Source organism: Zootoca vivipara, chromosome 13 (genome assembly GCF_963506605.1).
Source record: "Zootoca vivipara chromosome 13, rZooViv1.1, whole genome shotgun sequence".
NCBI classification, from domain to species: Eukaryota; Metazoa; Chordata; class Lepidosauria; order Squamata; family Lacertidae; genus Zootoca; species Zootoca vivipara.
The window spans coordinates 32,455,964-32,471,620 of NC_083288.1; the positions used below are offsets into that span (position 1 = coordinate 32,455,964).

A 15,657-nucleotide genomic window follows, 5' to 3' on the forward strand; every position below is an offset into this window, starting at 1 on the left:
TAAAATTAATCGTCTATGATCTATACTGTTGGTGAAGATTTATATGACAGGTAATGGGAGAGGAAATCGTAAAAACTGTGGTGAATGCACATACAGCTCTGGATAGCAGGAAATAGCAAGGGCACAGATATACTGCACATACACTTCAACATTTTCTTAGCATAACCTGTTCTCTGTTATTCAGATCCGGTCTCAACAGAATTATGTAACATTTGGGAGAAAAAATGCATCCAAGCAAGCCGGCACTGGAAGCTAAGATACAGAAGATCTCCACAGTTACCATATATTTTCCCTTTGTACTCAAGTAGGTTGGAACAAAGGAGATCCAAACACTGCAGAATACCATCATGCTGAAAGTGATGAACTTGGCTTCATTGAAACTGTCAGGCAACTTCCTGGCAAGGAAAGCCACACTGAAACTGGCCAGAGCCAGAAAACCCATGTAGCCCAAGACACAGTAAAACATAGTTACAGAACCCTCGTTGCATTCTAGAACAATTTCTCCATAAGTTGAGTGCTTATCAACATCCGGGAATGGGGGAGAAAATGCCAACCACATAATACAAATGGTTGCTTGAATAAAGGAGCAGGAAATAACAATGGAGTTGGCTAGTCTTCTTCCCACCCATTTTCTCATCCTGGATCCTGGTTTTGTAGCAATGAAAGCCAGTACCACAGTGATGGTTTTCGCCAGCACACAAGAAACAGCTACTGTGAAGATTATGCCAAAAGCACTTTGTCGGAGGAGACATGTTATCTTTTGTGGATGACCAATGAATAGCAATGCACAAAGGAAGCAGAGTAGGAGGGAGATGAGGAGAGTGTAGCTGAGATCCTGGTTGTTGGCTTTGATGATAGGAGTGTTGTGGTACTTCACAAACAATGCAAGCACCAGAGCTGAAATTGAAGAAAAGGAAAGAGCAATACCAACTGAAAAAATTCCCATAGGTTCTTCAAAAGACAAGAAGCTTACATCCTTAGGAATACATAAACTCTTTCTCTTGTTTGGATAATTTTCATCTGTGCATTCATAGCAGTCACCCATGTCTGAAAAAGAGAGGATGTGATATTCTCATATATGCAATAAATCCCACCCCCAGTCTACAGCTTGGACAGTTGCAAGTTTATTATATGTTTATTATTTTCATTACATTTACAAAATATCAGGGCACCTTATAACAAATGTGTTTAAGATAACAGTTTTAAAAAACCTCAGAGCTGGAAGCAGATGTAAGGTTTAAGGGGGGGATAAACAACTGGAAAGGATAGTATTGGTTGAAAACGTGGTGTAAAACCAGGGACAAATGGTTACCCAAACATATATTGATCAGATTATTTCCATCTAGCCCATTCTTTTATAAATATTTCACCATATTTGAAACATGAAAGATAAAAAACTGTGGTGTAGATATCCATAACTGGACCACATGCAAACTGTTTGATAACTGCATGCTAAATTTCTTACCATTTTGGTCTGCAATCTTCCCTTCTGGACATGGGATGCAATCATAACAGCAAAATGGCTCCCCTTCCTTCACTTGCTTGCTAGAACCAGGATGGCAGCTCTCAGTACACAAAGATAGGGGTTGGGTCTAATCAACATATGAAGGAATAGCAACCTTGAGAATAAGGTGAGGGGTCCAAGACCGCTTCGTGCAAGGGCCTTTCCACCTGGCCTAGGGGGCAGGACCCAGACTCATCAGCCCTACTATGTATAATGTAGTTAACCTCCTTTGTAATGTTTTGTTTTGAAATCTTTAAAATAATATTTTAGTTTTCTGTTATGTTGCTTTGACTGCATACTTTATATTTGACTTTTTCAGATTGTTTTACCGTATATTCCGGCATACAAGGCGACTGAGCGTATAAGACAACCCACAAATTTTTGAGTTAAAATATAGAATTTAGGATATACTATATATTTTTACTCAAAAATGTCTGCAGCGATTTCTGGTGCCACGCTGCCCATATCAAAAATGTCTGCAGCGCCAGAAAGCGCTTCTGAGCATGCCCACATTTCTGGCGCTGCTCGGTGAGTCCCCGCGCTGCCCGGTTTAGCCCAGTATAAGACGACCCCTAAATTTTGAGACGATTTCCTGGGGTTTAAAAAGTCGTTTTATATGCCAGAATATACGGTATTTATGTTTTATTGATTGCATATTCTGTAAACCGCTTTGAGATTTATTCTTAAAAATATAAAGCGGTATATAAATTTAAATAAATAAATAAAGGTCATGGGTTCCTTCAGATTCTGACCTTTGCAGAGCAGATGTTACTGAGACCACACAAGACCCACTAATTCATGGCTTCATCCTCTACCTGGGGTTGTATATGTGTGTGTTTTAAAGAGAATGCTTACACCTGATCCATACTTTATGTTTATATGTGCATTGACTAATTAGTTTATTTTTATATCGCAAATATCTTTTTTAAAAAAGGAAAAGAAAGCAAATTACTTTTTACATCGAGGATCTCAAACTGCTGATAGCTCAGTCCTGGTGTGTCTCCTGTCCTTTTGTTTAACAGACAAAAGAGATTTATGATGCTCATTCTAATTTTAGATTTACAACCCGTCATTTCAGCACCTGCCAGACTAAAATGTTGTATATCTAATAAGGTGCCTGTGCAATCTACTCTATATTGGATCAACCACACAAGCAGTCGGTGTTCAGATAGGAGAGCATTGTTCCTGCATTAGAAAATAGGTTATGGATGCACCATAGGTAGAGCATTTTGTCAAACACCAACACAGTGACACAGACCTTCTTTACATGGACAACTCGGAATGAGGAGAGATCATATTAGATTGCTACATCAACAATAAACTAAATTAATTTTCTTATTCAAATCCCTGTATCCTCGGGGGTTTGAACACAGATTTAGACTTTAATTGTTTTAATTAATTGTTCTGATTATATGGCTACTGCTTTCATTCACTGCATTAAATGTTGAATTCTGTAGCTTTAAATTTTCTGAATTTGTACACGACTCAGCACTCTCGGGATGGCCTATATAATGCCTTGGCCCTCAATATCAGCTTTCTACACTACTTAGTGAGTGCTGATCTTATGCTACTTGAGGTACCTGTTAAGATCATTCATATGGTATGTATTCATTATTCATGATTGATTATGCTTACTGGATTGCCATTCTTATATTTATATTGTATGCAAATATAATGGATTTTATTTTACATCATCACCAGCTGATGAAGAATTACTATCAAAACAGTTTGTCATCTGGAAAAACTGTACTACGTTTTTGGATCATCCATTATTGCACAGGTACAGGATTGTGACTGTTGAAAGGCTTGTTTGCCTCTTTCAATACTGATGGACTATATTGTCTAATTTTGTCCGTGCAACAGTGATATACTTTTATTTTCTGTGAGTCTATTTCATATTTTCTGTTTAAGAATTGCTACGCTTGGAGCTTCTATTATGGCATGATTACAGGATTGGGACTATTAAAAGGCTTGTTTGCCTCTGTGGTATTGATTACCTTCTCTAATTTTGTTCATACCGTATTGATTTATTATTTGTATCTCCACCATAATTTCTCTAAGAATTGTGAAATAATATATATATATCCCCTTCATGAATCAATGCTCTGTCGTGGTGAAGGGGCTTGAATAACTCAGAGAAGCTATGAGCTATGCTGTGCAGGGCCACCCAAGATGGACAGGTCATAGTGGAGAGTTTTGACTAAACGTGATCCACCTGGAGAAGGAACTGGCAAGCCACTCCAGTATCCCTGCCAAGAAAACTCCATGGGCAAAGACAACAGGCATATAAAACACTGTTCTCGAAGCTACGAACATGAGTTTGACCAAACTGCGGGAGGAAGTGGAAGACAGGAGTGCCTGGCGTGCTCTGGTCCATGGGGTCACGAAGAGTCGGACACGACTAAATGACTAAACAACAACAACAACACATATATATACATTATTAGCCACGTGTTGCCTGTTACGGTATTGCTTAAAGACAGTGCAATCATACCTTGTTAAACCAGCTGTGCCAAGTTATGGCATCCTCGTTGATTGTGAAGGCATGGCCTGGTGAAGCTTGAGAATCAATCCTCCCAACTTTTACTCTCTGAAAAGATTGGTTTGGGAAAACAATCCAATTGATAATATCAAATCCAGCTATTAACTCCCCTTTCTGATTAAAAGAAACCTCCTCTCCAGCACTGTTGTTAAATGAGACACTTCTGAGAAAATGATGGAGCTAGATTAGGGTGGGAAAGGAAGAAGTTTATAAAATGCTCTAGTTGTGTTTTTCAGACTAAGGACAAGTAAGCTGCTATTTTAATATGCAATGGGAAAGAGGATTTTTAAAACATCACACATATTCCTTACTCAGACTGTGTTGCTCTATGCACATATCTTAAGAAACAAATTTGATTGAAATCTATGGCACTCCATGAACTCTGTTCTCTGTTAGCATTCTTTCGGGACTTTCTGAATCTTGCTTCCCAAGCACTGAGCATCGGTCTGGCAATTTTGTACCATCCTTGTATGTTTGTGGGGGAGGGACACATTTGCCCCACCCTGCTCACCTCTAGAAGAGGAGAGAGATACCCTCCCCAGCAGTGAGGAGTGTGGTACAACCCATAGCTGCCAAGTTTTCCCTTTTCTTGTGAGGAAGCCTATTCAGCATAAGGGAAAATCCCTTTAAAAAAGGGATAACTTGGCAGCTATGGTACAACCACGTGTGGCCATTTGGCCCTATGGTGGGGGAAGTGGAGATCAGGCTGCTTAAACAACTCCCCCATCTCTCTGTGACTGATAAGGAGAGTGCAGTATCGTATTGACCCAAACTGGGCCAAAGCCAAAGCATTTATGTCCCTCTCCATCAGCAGCAGCCTCCTTCAGGCCACCTTTTTCATAGTGGGTCACTTATGGGGATTCCAAGAAGAGGAGGAGCTTCAGTTGATAACTACCTGGGTACCTACCACCTGCAATCCACACTCTTTACTTACTTGTCTGCGATACTGTCCTGCAGCAGATTGCCTTCCTGCCCCACAAGCTATTGATCTCTGGGGCCACAAGTTCTCCTGCTGACTTTCTTTTGATTGTATGTCAGCCCTCCCAACCTTTAACCCACTCCCTTAGTTTTCACTACAGTTCTTGTTTTCACTTCCCACCTCACCACTTTCCCCTTGTTTGTGCTGGTTTCTTTGCAAGGATTATCTCTCATAGGAGTTCATTGCATAAGCACATGCATTCTCAATGGTATTCTCCACTGGCTTCTCAGATGGGCCTGCTGCATGAACAATACTGTCAGGAATGCTTTGATGGTGTTTCCTGCTTGGCAGGGGGTGGCCCTGGATGGCCCTTGTGGTCTCTTCCAACTCTATGATTCAATACTCATTTAGACAGTCCTTTGTCCTGTGCCAATTTTACAGTCGCTTTGCCTTGTATATTTGATTTATGTTTCTTTACAGGCTATCACCCACAAGCCACCAAAAAGGGGGTCTCTGTGGTCAAGAAAGCCCCCAGGTGGTTGCAGCCAGATGCCTCCATCACCTTTGTGTTACTGGCCAAGGTAGGGGCTCTGAAGAAAGCCCATTCCACTCATTCTGACTATAGGGCCAGGACCAATGGATCACCCAGTGTGCAGAAGTCCACACGTAAAGCATAAAAATCTAATTTATACTGTGAACTGTTTGCTAGGGTGTCTGTTCTTGAGGGCTTAGCTGTGACATCTGTACCCACCCCCCTCTGCTATGGATATGGAGACACCATAAAAAATAAAAAAATCCTCCCAGTTAGACCAACTAAGTTTGTCATTGGTATGAGCTTTTGTGTGCATGCACACTTCTTCAGATACCAACTAGCTCATATGAATGACAAACTTAGTTGGTCTCTAAGGTGCTACTGGAAGGAATTTTTTTTATTTTTTATTTTGTTTCAACTATGTCAGATCAACACAGCTACCTACCTGTAACTAGAACTATGGAGACACCAGTAACTGTTTCTTTACTTTCCATACCTGCATCAGTCCCTGCAATACCCCACAGTGGTTCAGCACCCTTAGATGGGTTTTCAGTAGTTCCAGCACCTGCCTGCTGCCTGCAGTGAACTTAGCTGTCCATACACCCCCTTCCCTGTCCAGTGGAGACTTCACTTGCAGCTATTGCAAGTGAGTATTCTGCTGCACTCACAACTAACTTGTTTTCAGTTTGGTTATGTCAACAGTTACTCCTGCCTCTTTGCCTTCTGTTACATCACTCCCAGTGGCTAGTATGGCTGCCAGGATGACACAGGTGCTCCCTCCTCTTCCTCCACAATAGGAGGAGGGGCATGGGTGGCTTCTGGTGCTCATGAAGAATCAGCTCCCATGGCCATCAGTGGTGGTCACCCTTTAGCAGAGGCCACAGGTAGACATGACAGCACCAGTCTAGGCATTGTGCCTGCCACCAGGGATTCTTCTCTGACCCTGGGAGACCTCTTAATATGGGCAATGAAAGAAAAAAATGTAGAGGGTGGGTATATTGATGTTTTTCAAGCACTTGGCCCAATTGGTTGAGTGCATTCAACATTTACCTATGAATATTCACCCCATGCTCTTTCCATGATTAAATAACAGAACAAAATCCACATTACATTCAGGGATTTTACAGGTAGTGTGTGGTTGCAGTATGATCAGAACGGCTCTTTGTGCCAAAGAACAGCCCTTGACCCTACCCTGCATTGGGATGTCGAGCATCAAGGCCATGGCTCCATGGTGTGCTATTTCATTCAAAATATTCTGCTGAGTCACAGAAGAAAATAAAGTCCATTACCTGCCATGATGGTTGTTTCTGAAGCTTCAGTCCACCTCCCTCCACCATTGCTCTGTGTCTCATTCTAGATTTAGATATTTTACCCAAAGCATGGGCCACAGTATAAACAGCATTGTAGATGCTATAGCTGTGGCCAGTCATACCCATTTCAAAGAAAGTTCCTGGAAGGCTTTCCAGCTTTTCTTTACCAGTGCAAAGATTGCCCTGGGCCTGTTCCTGAAATCGAATTGGAAAAATACAGGCAAAAGCATTCTGCCAAAATTCTCTGATAAAACCATCACCGGCTGCACTGGAAGGGTTACAGCTCTCTAGAAATCTGTGGAATTTTTCTAGATTATTTGAACGAATTGCTATGGTTAATGCACCTTGGAATATTTCCATATCCCAAGTCCTTTGAAAAACAAATGAAGTAACCACCAGCTGGGCTGTTGCTATCCACACTTTGCCTTTTAGTGTCGTTGTTATGAGTTCTTGTTCCGACAGATATGGCAGCCATCTAAAAAATGTGAAGGAATAAGATTCCCCATTAACCACCAATGCATTGGCTGTACTGCCCAGCAATTTATCATGTATTTTTGCCCCCTCTTCCAACACGTTTTTAACATCAGTGACAAAGGTTAATGTGGGAATTCTTTCTACAAAGGCAAAGCAAACACCATTCTGGGAAAACATTGGAAACACAGTTTGCACAAATCTTTCTCCATTGCTATTGTCCATTACAATAACCCCGACCCATGTCCACCCGAAATGCAGAAGCAACGAGAGAATTCCCTTATACTGAAGATTTTCCTTAGGGACCATCTGGTGGAAGGGAAGACCTGGGGTTTTATCATTCATCACTGGAGCAGGGCTATAAATAAGCTAAAGAGAGATTTGGAATGAAACAAGAATTAATATTTCTATACTTTTAAGGTTTATTTATTTTACTTATTTATTTTCTAAAAATAAATCTATAGCTTTAGAGCTTTGATTGATTGGATAACGGTTTGCCTGCCTGCATCTGCTGTGTGAGATATCTCAAATTGAGATTGTTTGGCTGATAATTCCTATTCATTAACTCTTACATTGCTTAAGATGCCAGACCTGTAGATTTGACAAGGATACATGGCTGTGGTATGCACAAGATAAAGTGTTAATTTTAATTCAATATAGAGTTTGCTTGCATACACCTTTTAGAACTTTTTTTTTTGCAAGGTAGTGTTGCATGGCACTTGAATTCCATTCCTTCCTGGATGTGACAGCTTATCTAGATCCCTTTCAATGCCATTTTGATTTCAGCTTTAGAATTGAAGCAAATTTTGGCATGCCAATTGTTACCCTTCACTAGGAGATAAAAAGGAGAAATAAAACTGTGTTGATTCTCATGGACTTCTTATTATCTTATGTTAAGGTTAAATACATGTTCACAAAAAGCACACAAACACAGTTTGTACTGGTAGCCATTAGAGGTTTTTTTTAATATCATTTTGCAATTGTTAACATATTAATTACACCTCCAAGTGTGTAAATCCAAACAATGGACTTCATACTGACCATGCATGGTGGCTCTTAAGGGTGGATAAACTTTATACTTATAATGAGCAGAAAGAACTAACATAATTCATGTCAGATAATTGTCACAAAACACCAGGACCAACCTAGAAGGACAAAGAATATGTTCTCTTCCTAAACCACACATTCACAGAACTTAATACGTATATCCCACCTGTGGAATCTTGTAGATATCCAAGACATTTGCCACATGAATGGAGGTTTGTGAATCCAGTCCACCAATGACAGCTATTAAATTCTTCTGGATGTCATATGTGTAGTTAGGGACAAATTTTTCCAGGGTGGACATCAGAAGCATTGTGGCATGACAGGTCTTCTTTGCATTAAAATAACTGTCATAGATTTGGAAGCCCAAAGTGAGATTTGGTAGGATACGTGAGTTTTCATTTATCTCCTTTACAGCAAAAGTCAAAGCCAGGATTTGCTGGTAATTTTTTGGCACTACACTGAAATTAGAGTTACATTCAGTATCAGAAGGTGATTCTATCCTGAATAAAAGTATTGTCATATACATTTTTTTATTCGGGGAACTTATTCTAAAATGTCTGCTAAAAGATTCAACAACTAACAAGATCAGTGTACATCATGAAAACATGAAATTGTGACTACTTCTTTGGTAATCCACTTACCAAAGCTGATCTGTGTGTTTCAAATTCATTAGAAAATGTCATTCTATGCACTCTCAGCAATTAATATTATATCCAAGTACATTCTAATCATATGTTACTTGTACTCATAACTTACCACTCAGTTTCTTAAGAAGGCATTTTCAATGCGATAGTATTGAACAAAATTATGACATCAAAGAAAGCTAACAAATACAGAGCCATAAAAAATAAGCAAGCAATTATTTCCTATGCTTCAAACAGTATCAGAAGGAAGACCAGCTGAAAATGAAGTTATAAGATAACCAAGAAAGGTGTGTAACTACTTGGCATGATTGAGGCACTGGTAAAGGGGACACCGGAAGAATTTAGGGCTACAATCCTACCTCCAGTTGACTGGGAATAACTCTATTCAATTCAAGAAAACCTTTGCATAGACATGTATACAGTTGTGTTACAAATAAATTATAAGACGTTTCCACATTGGCCATGATAAAATAGAGATTTTTTTAAAGTCAAATGATATGTAACCATGGAATCTACATATCACTACAGAACAACACTGTGCTAGGCAGCTTCAGGAAATTTTGTGCCCCTGATGTCTATGTGGTGTCTGTACATTTACATGACAAAAAAAATCATGGAGGCAATTCAGATTTAGAAAATAGATTCTGGAGACACATAACTTAAAACAATTGTCCAAATTCAGCTACTTTGAAATATTCCTATGTAGCTTTAGAAAGATGGGCAGCACTTGGGTCTGATGATGTTGATGATTATGACGATATTCTACCCCACCCATCTGGCTGTGGCTTTTGGGGAAAACCTGTCTTTAAAAATCAGGAAAGAAATGGTTGTATGGAAGAGGTGGATGAATTTGAGTATATTAACGTTAGACCAGCTGATAAACAAAGAGGATAGAATTTATACATATTCTATTTTAAGAGACTAATACAGATACCTAAAATGCTCAATACCAATATCTCCAGATAAAACACTTGCTAACCACCATCTACGGACCAGCAGCTTTTACAGCCTCAGAGACCCCAGAGATATTGAAACAGTTGACTACCGGTAATTCTTATGCAACAAAATAAAAAGGCCATCAACACATGTAAATCTATGTTATTAGCAAACCAATTTGATATACCGTTACTGAGGGAGGATTGGAATAAAGAATTAGAGATCTCAATTTTGACCACACAGTGGGAAACTGTTTTAAATGCTATAACAAGGGTGTCTCTGGACCTTGAATTGAGGCTCATACAACAAAAAATAGTATTCAGAATACACTGGACCCCATTATGTTTGTTTAGAAAAGGTATCTAAGGTATCTAACTGTTGGAGATGCAATAGGGATAATGCTTCTTTAAAACAAATGGGTTCCCCCCCTTTTCCTTTATTGAAAGGTTTTTGGCAGAAGGTAACTGAAACTAACAACAGAACTGTACGGAACAACCTTACATTTACAGAACAAAAATCCTTTTGAATTATATACAGAGTACATGAACAAATGGACAATATAAGCAGCTATCCATGCCCTTACCATGGCAAAAAGACTGATACTGATGAACTGGAAAAATACAAATGTGGCTTCCTTCTATGATTGGATTGAAGACTTATACAAACTTGCAACATATAAACAACTTGCATATAAACACAGACTTGCCATGGACAAATTCAATGATATTTGGAATCTATTCTTACAAATACTGTAATAGGTTAAGATCTGGTAAAGTACAACAACAACTTTGTAAAGTGTACAGTTTTGGGTCTCCCCCCCTTTATTTTCCCTTCTACACGGGTTCTGTTTCTCTTTTTCTGTCTTTTATTTACGTCTCACTATGTTTAGTGCAGATATAATTATGTACTTTTTGAACTTTCAATAAAGATGTCTGGGGGAAAAGGAAAGAAAATAGATGTGAAAGGTTTAGAGCCATCTCTCAACACACTTCTGCAACATAATTTGAATGCTAACTATACATCTTGTTTGACGATGTGGAATTAAGGCACTTGCGTTCTTTTCAAAGCTTCCTTTCATTTGTACTAACCTTATATACAGCCCAACCCAGCCAGCAATACTTCTGAGGCTGAAGTTCCTAGAGCTACCAGTATCACTATGTATCACTCCCCACCACCACACACACACATCAGGGACCCAAACCTGCCTTAATCTGGGTGCTATCCTGCACCGGGTGCCAAAACAATGCTGTAGAACAGAGTGTGAGAGGCAGCGGGTGCCAGATTTTAGCTTTGAACAGGCCACCTCTGCAATTTGACAGTCCAAAGTCTGCCACTGCATCCATGCAAACAAAAATTGAAGTACTGGACTCCTTACACAAACTCCTCAGGCAGGGCTTGAGGGGGCTCTTCAGTGAATGCTATTGAATTGGAGATGATGAAGCTCTGAGAAGTAATGCCACCAATGATGAGGTCTCCTTTCTGGTGATACTTGTGAAGTGGCTGGTGTGGATACTGGAGCCTACATTTTGCCATGTGAGCCTTGCCAGTCATGTGAGGAAGCAGAACCAGCAGCCAGACCAATAATGCCAGCATCCTGACCACAAGTACAAATTTACAAGCCTTTCATGAATGTGTCCATGATAGCCCTATATCAGGTCTGAAATCAACAAACCTAATTACAAAGAATCTGTGATCATATACACACCAGCTCCTTCGCCTAGCCCTGTCTCTGAAAACTAAGAGGTATATTTATAGTACCTCTCAGGTACTGTGTTATTAGTTATAATAGTGGAAGCTGCAATTCTATCCCTATGAATTTTTTGACAAGCAGCAGAATTAATTACAGTCCTCAATATAATTAAAGGGGGAGGTAATAACCAAGTAAAAGTTGAAGATTCCCTGTGGAATTCTTAAACAAAGATAGTTGGACGGTTTAAAAAAAATATATGGTGTCACATCCAAACAGTCACATGGACATTTTTGCCTCAAAACTTGCCCTGTATACGTAGACATCTCTTTTTCATAGGGAAAAAATACCCCCAAAATGCATGTTTAAAAGCAGAAGCACTCCACCTTCAATGATCCTTGGAGTAAAATGGCCCTTGCTCAAATGGGTAGATTTTTCCTCTCTCCACCCCAGTCTATCATGGAGATCCATTGAAATGCCATTCATAAAATTTAAGAAGAGTTGCTGAAACACAATTTGAAGGGGAAATTGTGTGCATACATTGTGTCCCAATAGGCAGACACATGAGTTGGAATTGAACTGGGTCACTGGTATTTAGACCTTAAATTAAAATCAACAAAGGGGGATGACTTGGGGTGGGAATTTAACTGGATAGCTATAGCCAATGGGCGAACCAACCTTGCCTAGTCTGGGTCTCTGGGGTGGGATACAGTTTGATAGCCCTTGAGGCTAAATTGCTTCATTGGCATGAAGCTATGAAGCATTGGGGAATGTAGCAGCATAGGCTTCCCTACACACCTTCATGGTGTGGCCTGGGAATGGGAGGCAGGCTGGAGAGCAATGCCTTCAACTCCTGCAGGCAGGGGTTTGGGTCACCTTAGAGAAGGCATCCCCAAACTTCGGCCCTCCAGATGTTTTGGACTACAATTCTCATCATCCCTGACCACTGGTCCTGTTAGCTAGGGATCATGGGAGTTGTAGGCCAAAACATCTGGAGGGCCGCAGTTTGAGGATGCCTGCCTTAGAGGCTGCAATATGTTCAGGTGTTCTCTTGCCCCAGTACTGTTTATCCTCTGCAGGAGTTTTAGTGGGATTTATTCTGAAATAAAGTGGTCCCAGAAGTGGACTCTCTGTCTGTCTCTATCTTTTACCATCAGGTTGCAGTGCCTGGACAGGTCTATCATTATATAAATATGTTTATTTGAAAGAAGTGGGAAGGAATAAGCAAACAAATTTATAAACTGCAGTGCATTCAAGAAATACCAGAGTGGTGTACAGAAATTAAAGCATAAAGCTAATCCTAAAACAGCATTGAAATATAAAACCAAACAAGAATTAAAAACTGCAGGGATGAAATGTTATAATTTGGGAAATCTTAGAAGAAAAATGAAGGTTTTAAACAAATGTCAAAAACATATTGCCGTGGTTCCTTCATTTCTAAGAGAATAACATTCCAGCGAATTGATGCCACAACTCTGAAATCATTTGCGCAATTCACAGTATGTCTTACCAAAGGGGTATGCGGCAGATTTTCCTCCCGCCAGTCTAGCCATTTATTTTCCATCACATTTGAAACAATAAAGTAAAGAAACTATGGTGTAGATATCCATCACTGGACTGCATGCAATGATCAAACATGATACCTCTTCATGCTAAATTTCTCATCATTTTGGTCTGAAATCTTCCCTTCTGGACATGGGATACAATCATAGTAGCAAAATGCTGCTATGATTGTATCCACCGCCTTCATTTGCTTGCTAGAACTAGGATGGTTGGGCCTGAGCAGGGTCGTAGCAATGGGGGGGGGGTGATGGGGGCAGGCTGCCCCGGGTTCCACTCTGGGGAGGGGTGCCACTTGGCGCCCCGAAACCCGCGACTCCTAAGCCAAACCTCCAGCCTCCCAGTAAAAAGTCTGCTCGGCGTACTTTTTACTAGGAGGCTTCCAAAATTGAAGTGCCATTCCCAAATGGTTGAACGTGCAGTGAAGGAGGTTACTAGAGCATCTAGGATAGTTATTGGAGAGAAAAGATGTGATGCTACAATCAAAACAACAATGAACAATCGCTCTAAATTCCCAAAACAAGAGACAAAGAAGGACTTTGCACCAAAATAGACGTTTAGTGTAATGCATAAAAGCATATTTTTAGCATGATATAATATGGTGTAAATGTACAATGTATATATTGCATAAGGCATAATTTTATTAATTATACAAAATGTAAGCATTTGGCACAATTTATACCAAGTAATTAAGTATAATGTTATGTTTTGACACAACACATAATATGAGTGGTGTTTTATTGTTTATGTTTACTTGTTTAGTACACCGTTTGCTTAATTGTTCCATATATTTTTTTCAAAACCATTGGTTTTTCATGTAAATTATCAACATGTTTTATCTTAAATAAATAAATATTGCAGAAAATAATAGTATGCAACTATTATTGCTCTACATAAAACCTAAAATTTATGTTTATTAGTTCACAATTTAACATACTGAGAATTAAATGAGTCAAATTCCTATGTTTTTATCACTCGTAGTGAGGCAAAATTTCAGTCTGTAGGAGCAGGGTCTAAATATTAACCGATTTGTCCCAAATTTGAAATTTGACTATGTTTATACCATATGCCTGAGATAAGATCAAGGGAGGAAACATTTCCAAAAATTATTTTTTATGACCCACCCTAGTGGGCACACGGGCTTTCTACCTGGAGCTGGAGGTGTGCGGCTTTGGAGGCGCGGGGGGTGGGTGGGTGGCAATACCCCGCCACGTAACGATGCATGCGCAGCATCGCACTGTGCATGCGTGTTACATAGCGGGGTATCGCTGCCCCCGCGCCTCCAAAGCCGCACGCCTCCAGCTCCAAACTGCAGGTAAACCACCGAGCGGGCTTTTTACCTGGAGTTTGGAGCTGGAAGCGCGAGTCTTTGGAGGCACAGGGGGTAGCGATAGCCCTTCATGTAACGACGCATGCGTCATTATGTAACACGCATGCATCATTACGTAGCAATGCTGCCCCCTCCAGTGCACAGCAATTTGCCGCCCCGGGTGTCACGGCAGCTCGCTACGCTGCTGGGCCTGAGCAACATATGAAAAAATAGCAACCTTGGGAATAATGGACAGGGATTCCTTCAGATTTGGACCTTTGCACTTTTTTGAAGTTACATGCAAGCCACTAATCCATGATATCACTCTATACCATCATATACAAGCAAGTCGGTGTTATAAATGGTAGGACGATATAGCTGATGCCCTGCAAAATAGTTTCAAAGTAATGAATCATCAGATTTAAATACATTCTTCCAAATTGTCAATAGTCCATGAAGAAGAGAATAAATTTTGTAGCGGCCCATAATAAAAATAGCTCTACAAAGTGATAGATCCATTTCTATTGGTGAAAAAACCCCAGCTTATCTGAATTCTTGCTCATCATTATCAAAATTATGTGGTTCATTGTGACAACATACTTAATATCACTTATTGTGGCTACATATGGTTCAATACTGATTTTAAATTTTCAGGATGTATGTGTGATTTTATTGTAGGTTTTTTATATAGCAAGATTTTTTAAAAGGAATATAAAGAATTTAATTTTGGACATCAGGACGGTGATGCAATCTGAACTCAAGGATCAGATTTCAGGATTCAAACTGCTGACAGTTTGACCCGATCAGCTGTGCTATGTTATTGCAATCTTATTGAAGATAAAAGCTTGACCTGGAGAAGCCCTGGGAAGAGTCCTACAAAATTCCAGTCTCTGAAAGGATTGGTTTGAGGGGAGGAAATCCAGTCGATAATATAAAATCCAGCTCCTCACCCCCCTTTTTAATATAAAATCTACTATATAAAAGAAGAAGGGAAGAAAGAAAACTGAATTTAAGATTGGAGAACCAAGAAACAGATAAATCAACATTGACAGATTTATTCTAGAACAGATCTGGTCCTAGGACAGATAATTTAGGAAAGGAATTAGCAATTAGTAAAGGATGCTGTAATTACTAAGAACCAGCATGGGTTTTACAAGAACAAGTCAGGCCATTCCTTCCTTCCTTCCTTCCTTCCT

General features: G+C 39.8%; 1 protein-coding gene across 1 annotated transcript; it reads right to left on the minus strand.

The window, feature by feature from the left end:
* Window positions 1–145: 145 nt before the first annotated feature.
* On the minus strand, window positions 146–14,573 carry LOC118095436 (vomeronasal type-2 receptor 26-like). The gene is made up of 5 exons (XM_060281219.1): window positions 14,493–14,573; window positions 8,492–8,761; window positions 3,999–4,226; window positions 1,466–1,592; window positions 146–1,047 (listed from the first exon to the last, which is right to left on the minus strand). Exons 1-5 carry the CDS (start codon window positions 14,571–14,573, stop codon window positions 146–148), a joined length of 1,608 nt encoding a protein of 535 aa, XP_060137202.1.
* Between the last annotated feature and the right edge of the window lie 1,084 nt (window positions 14,574–15,657).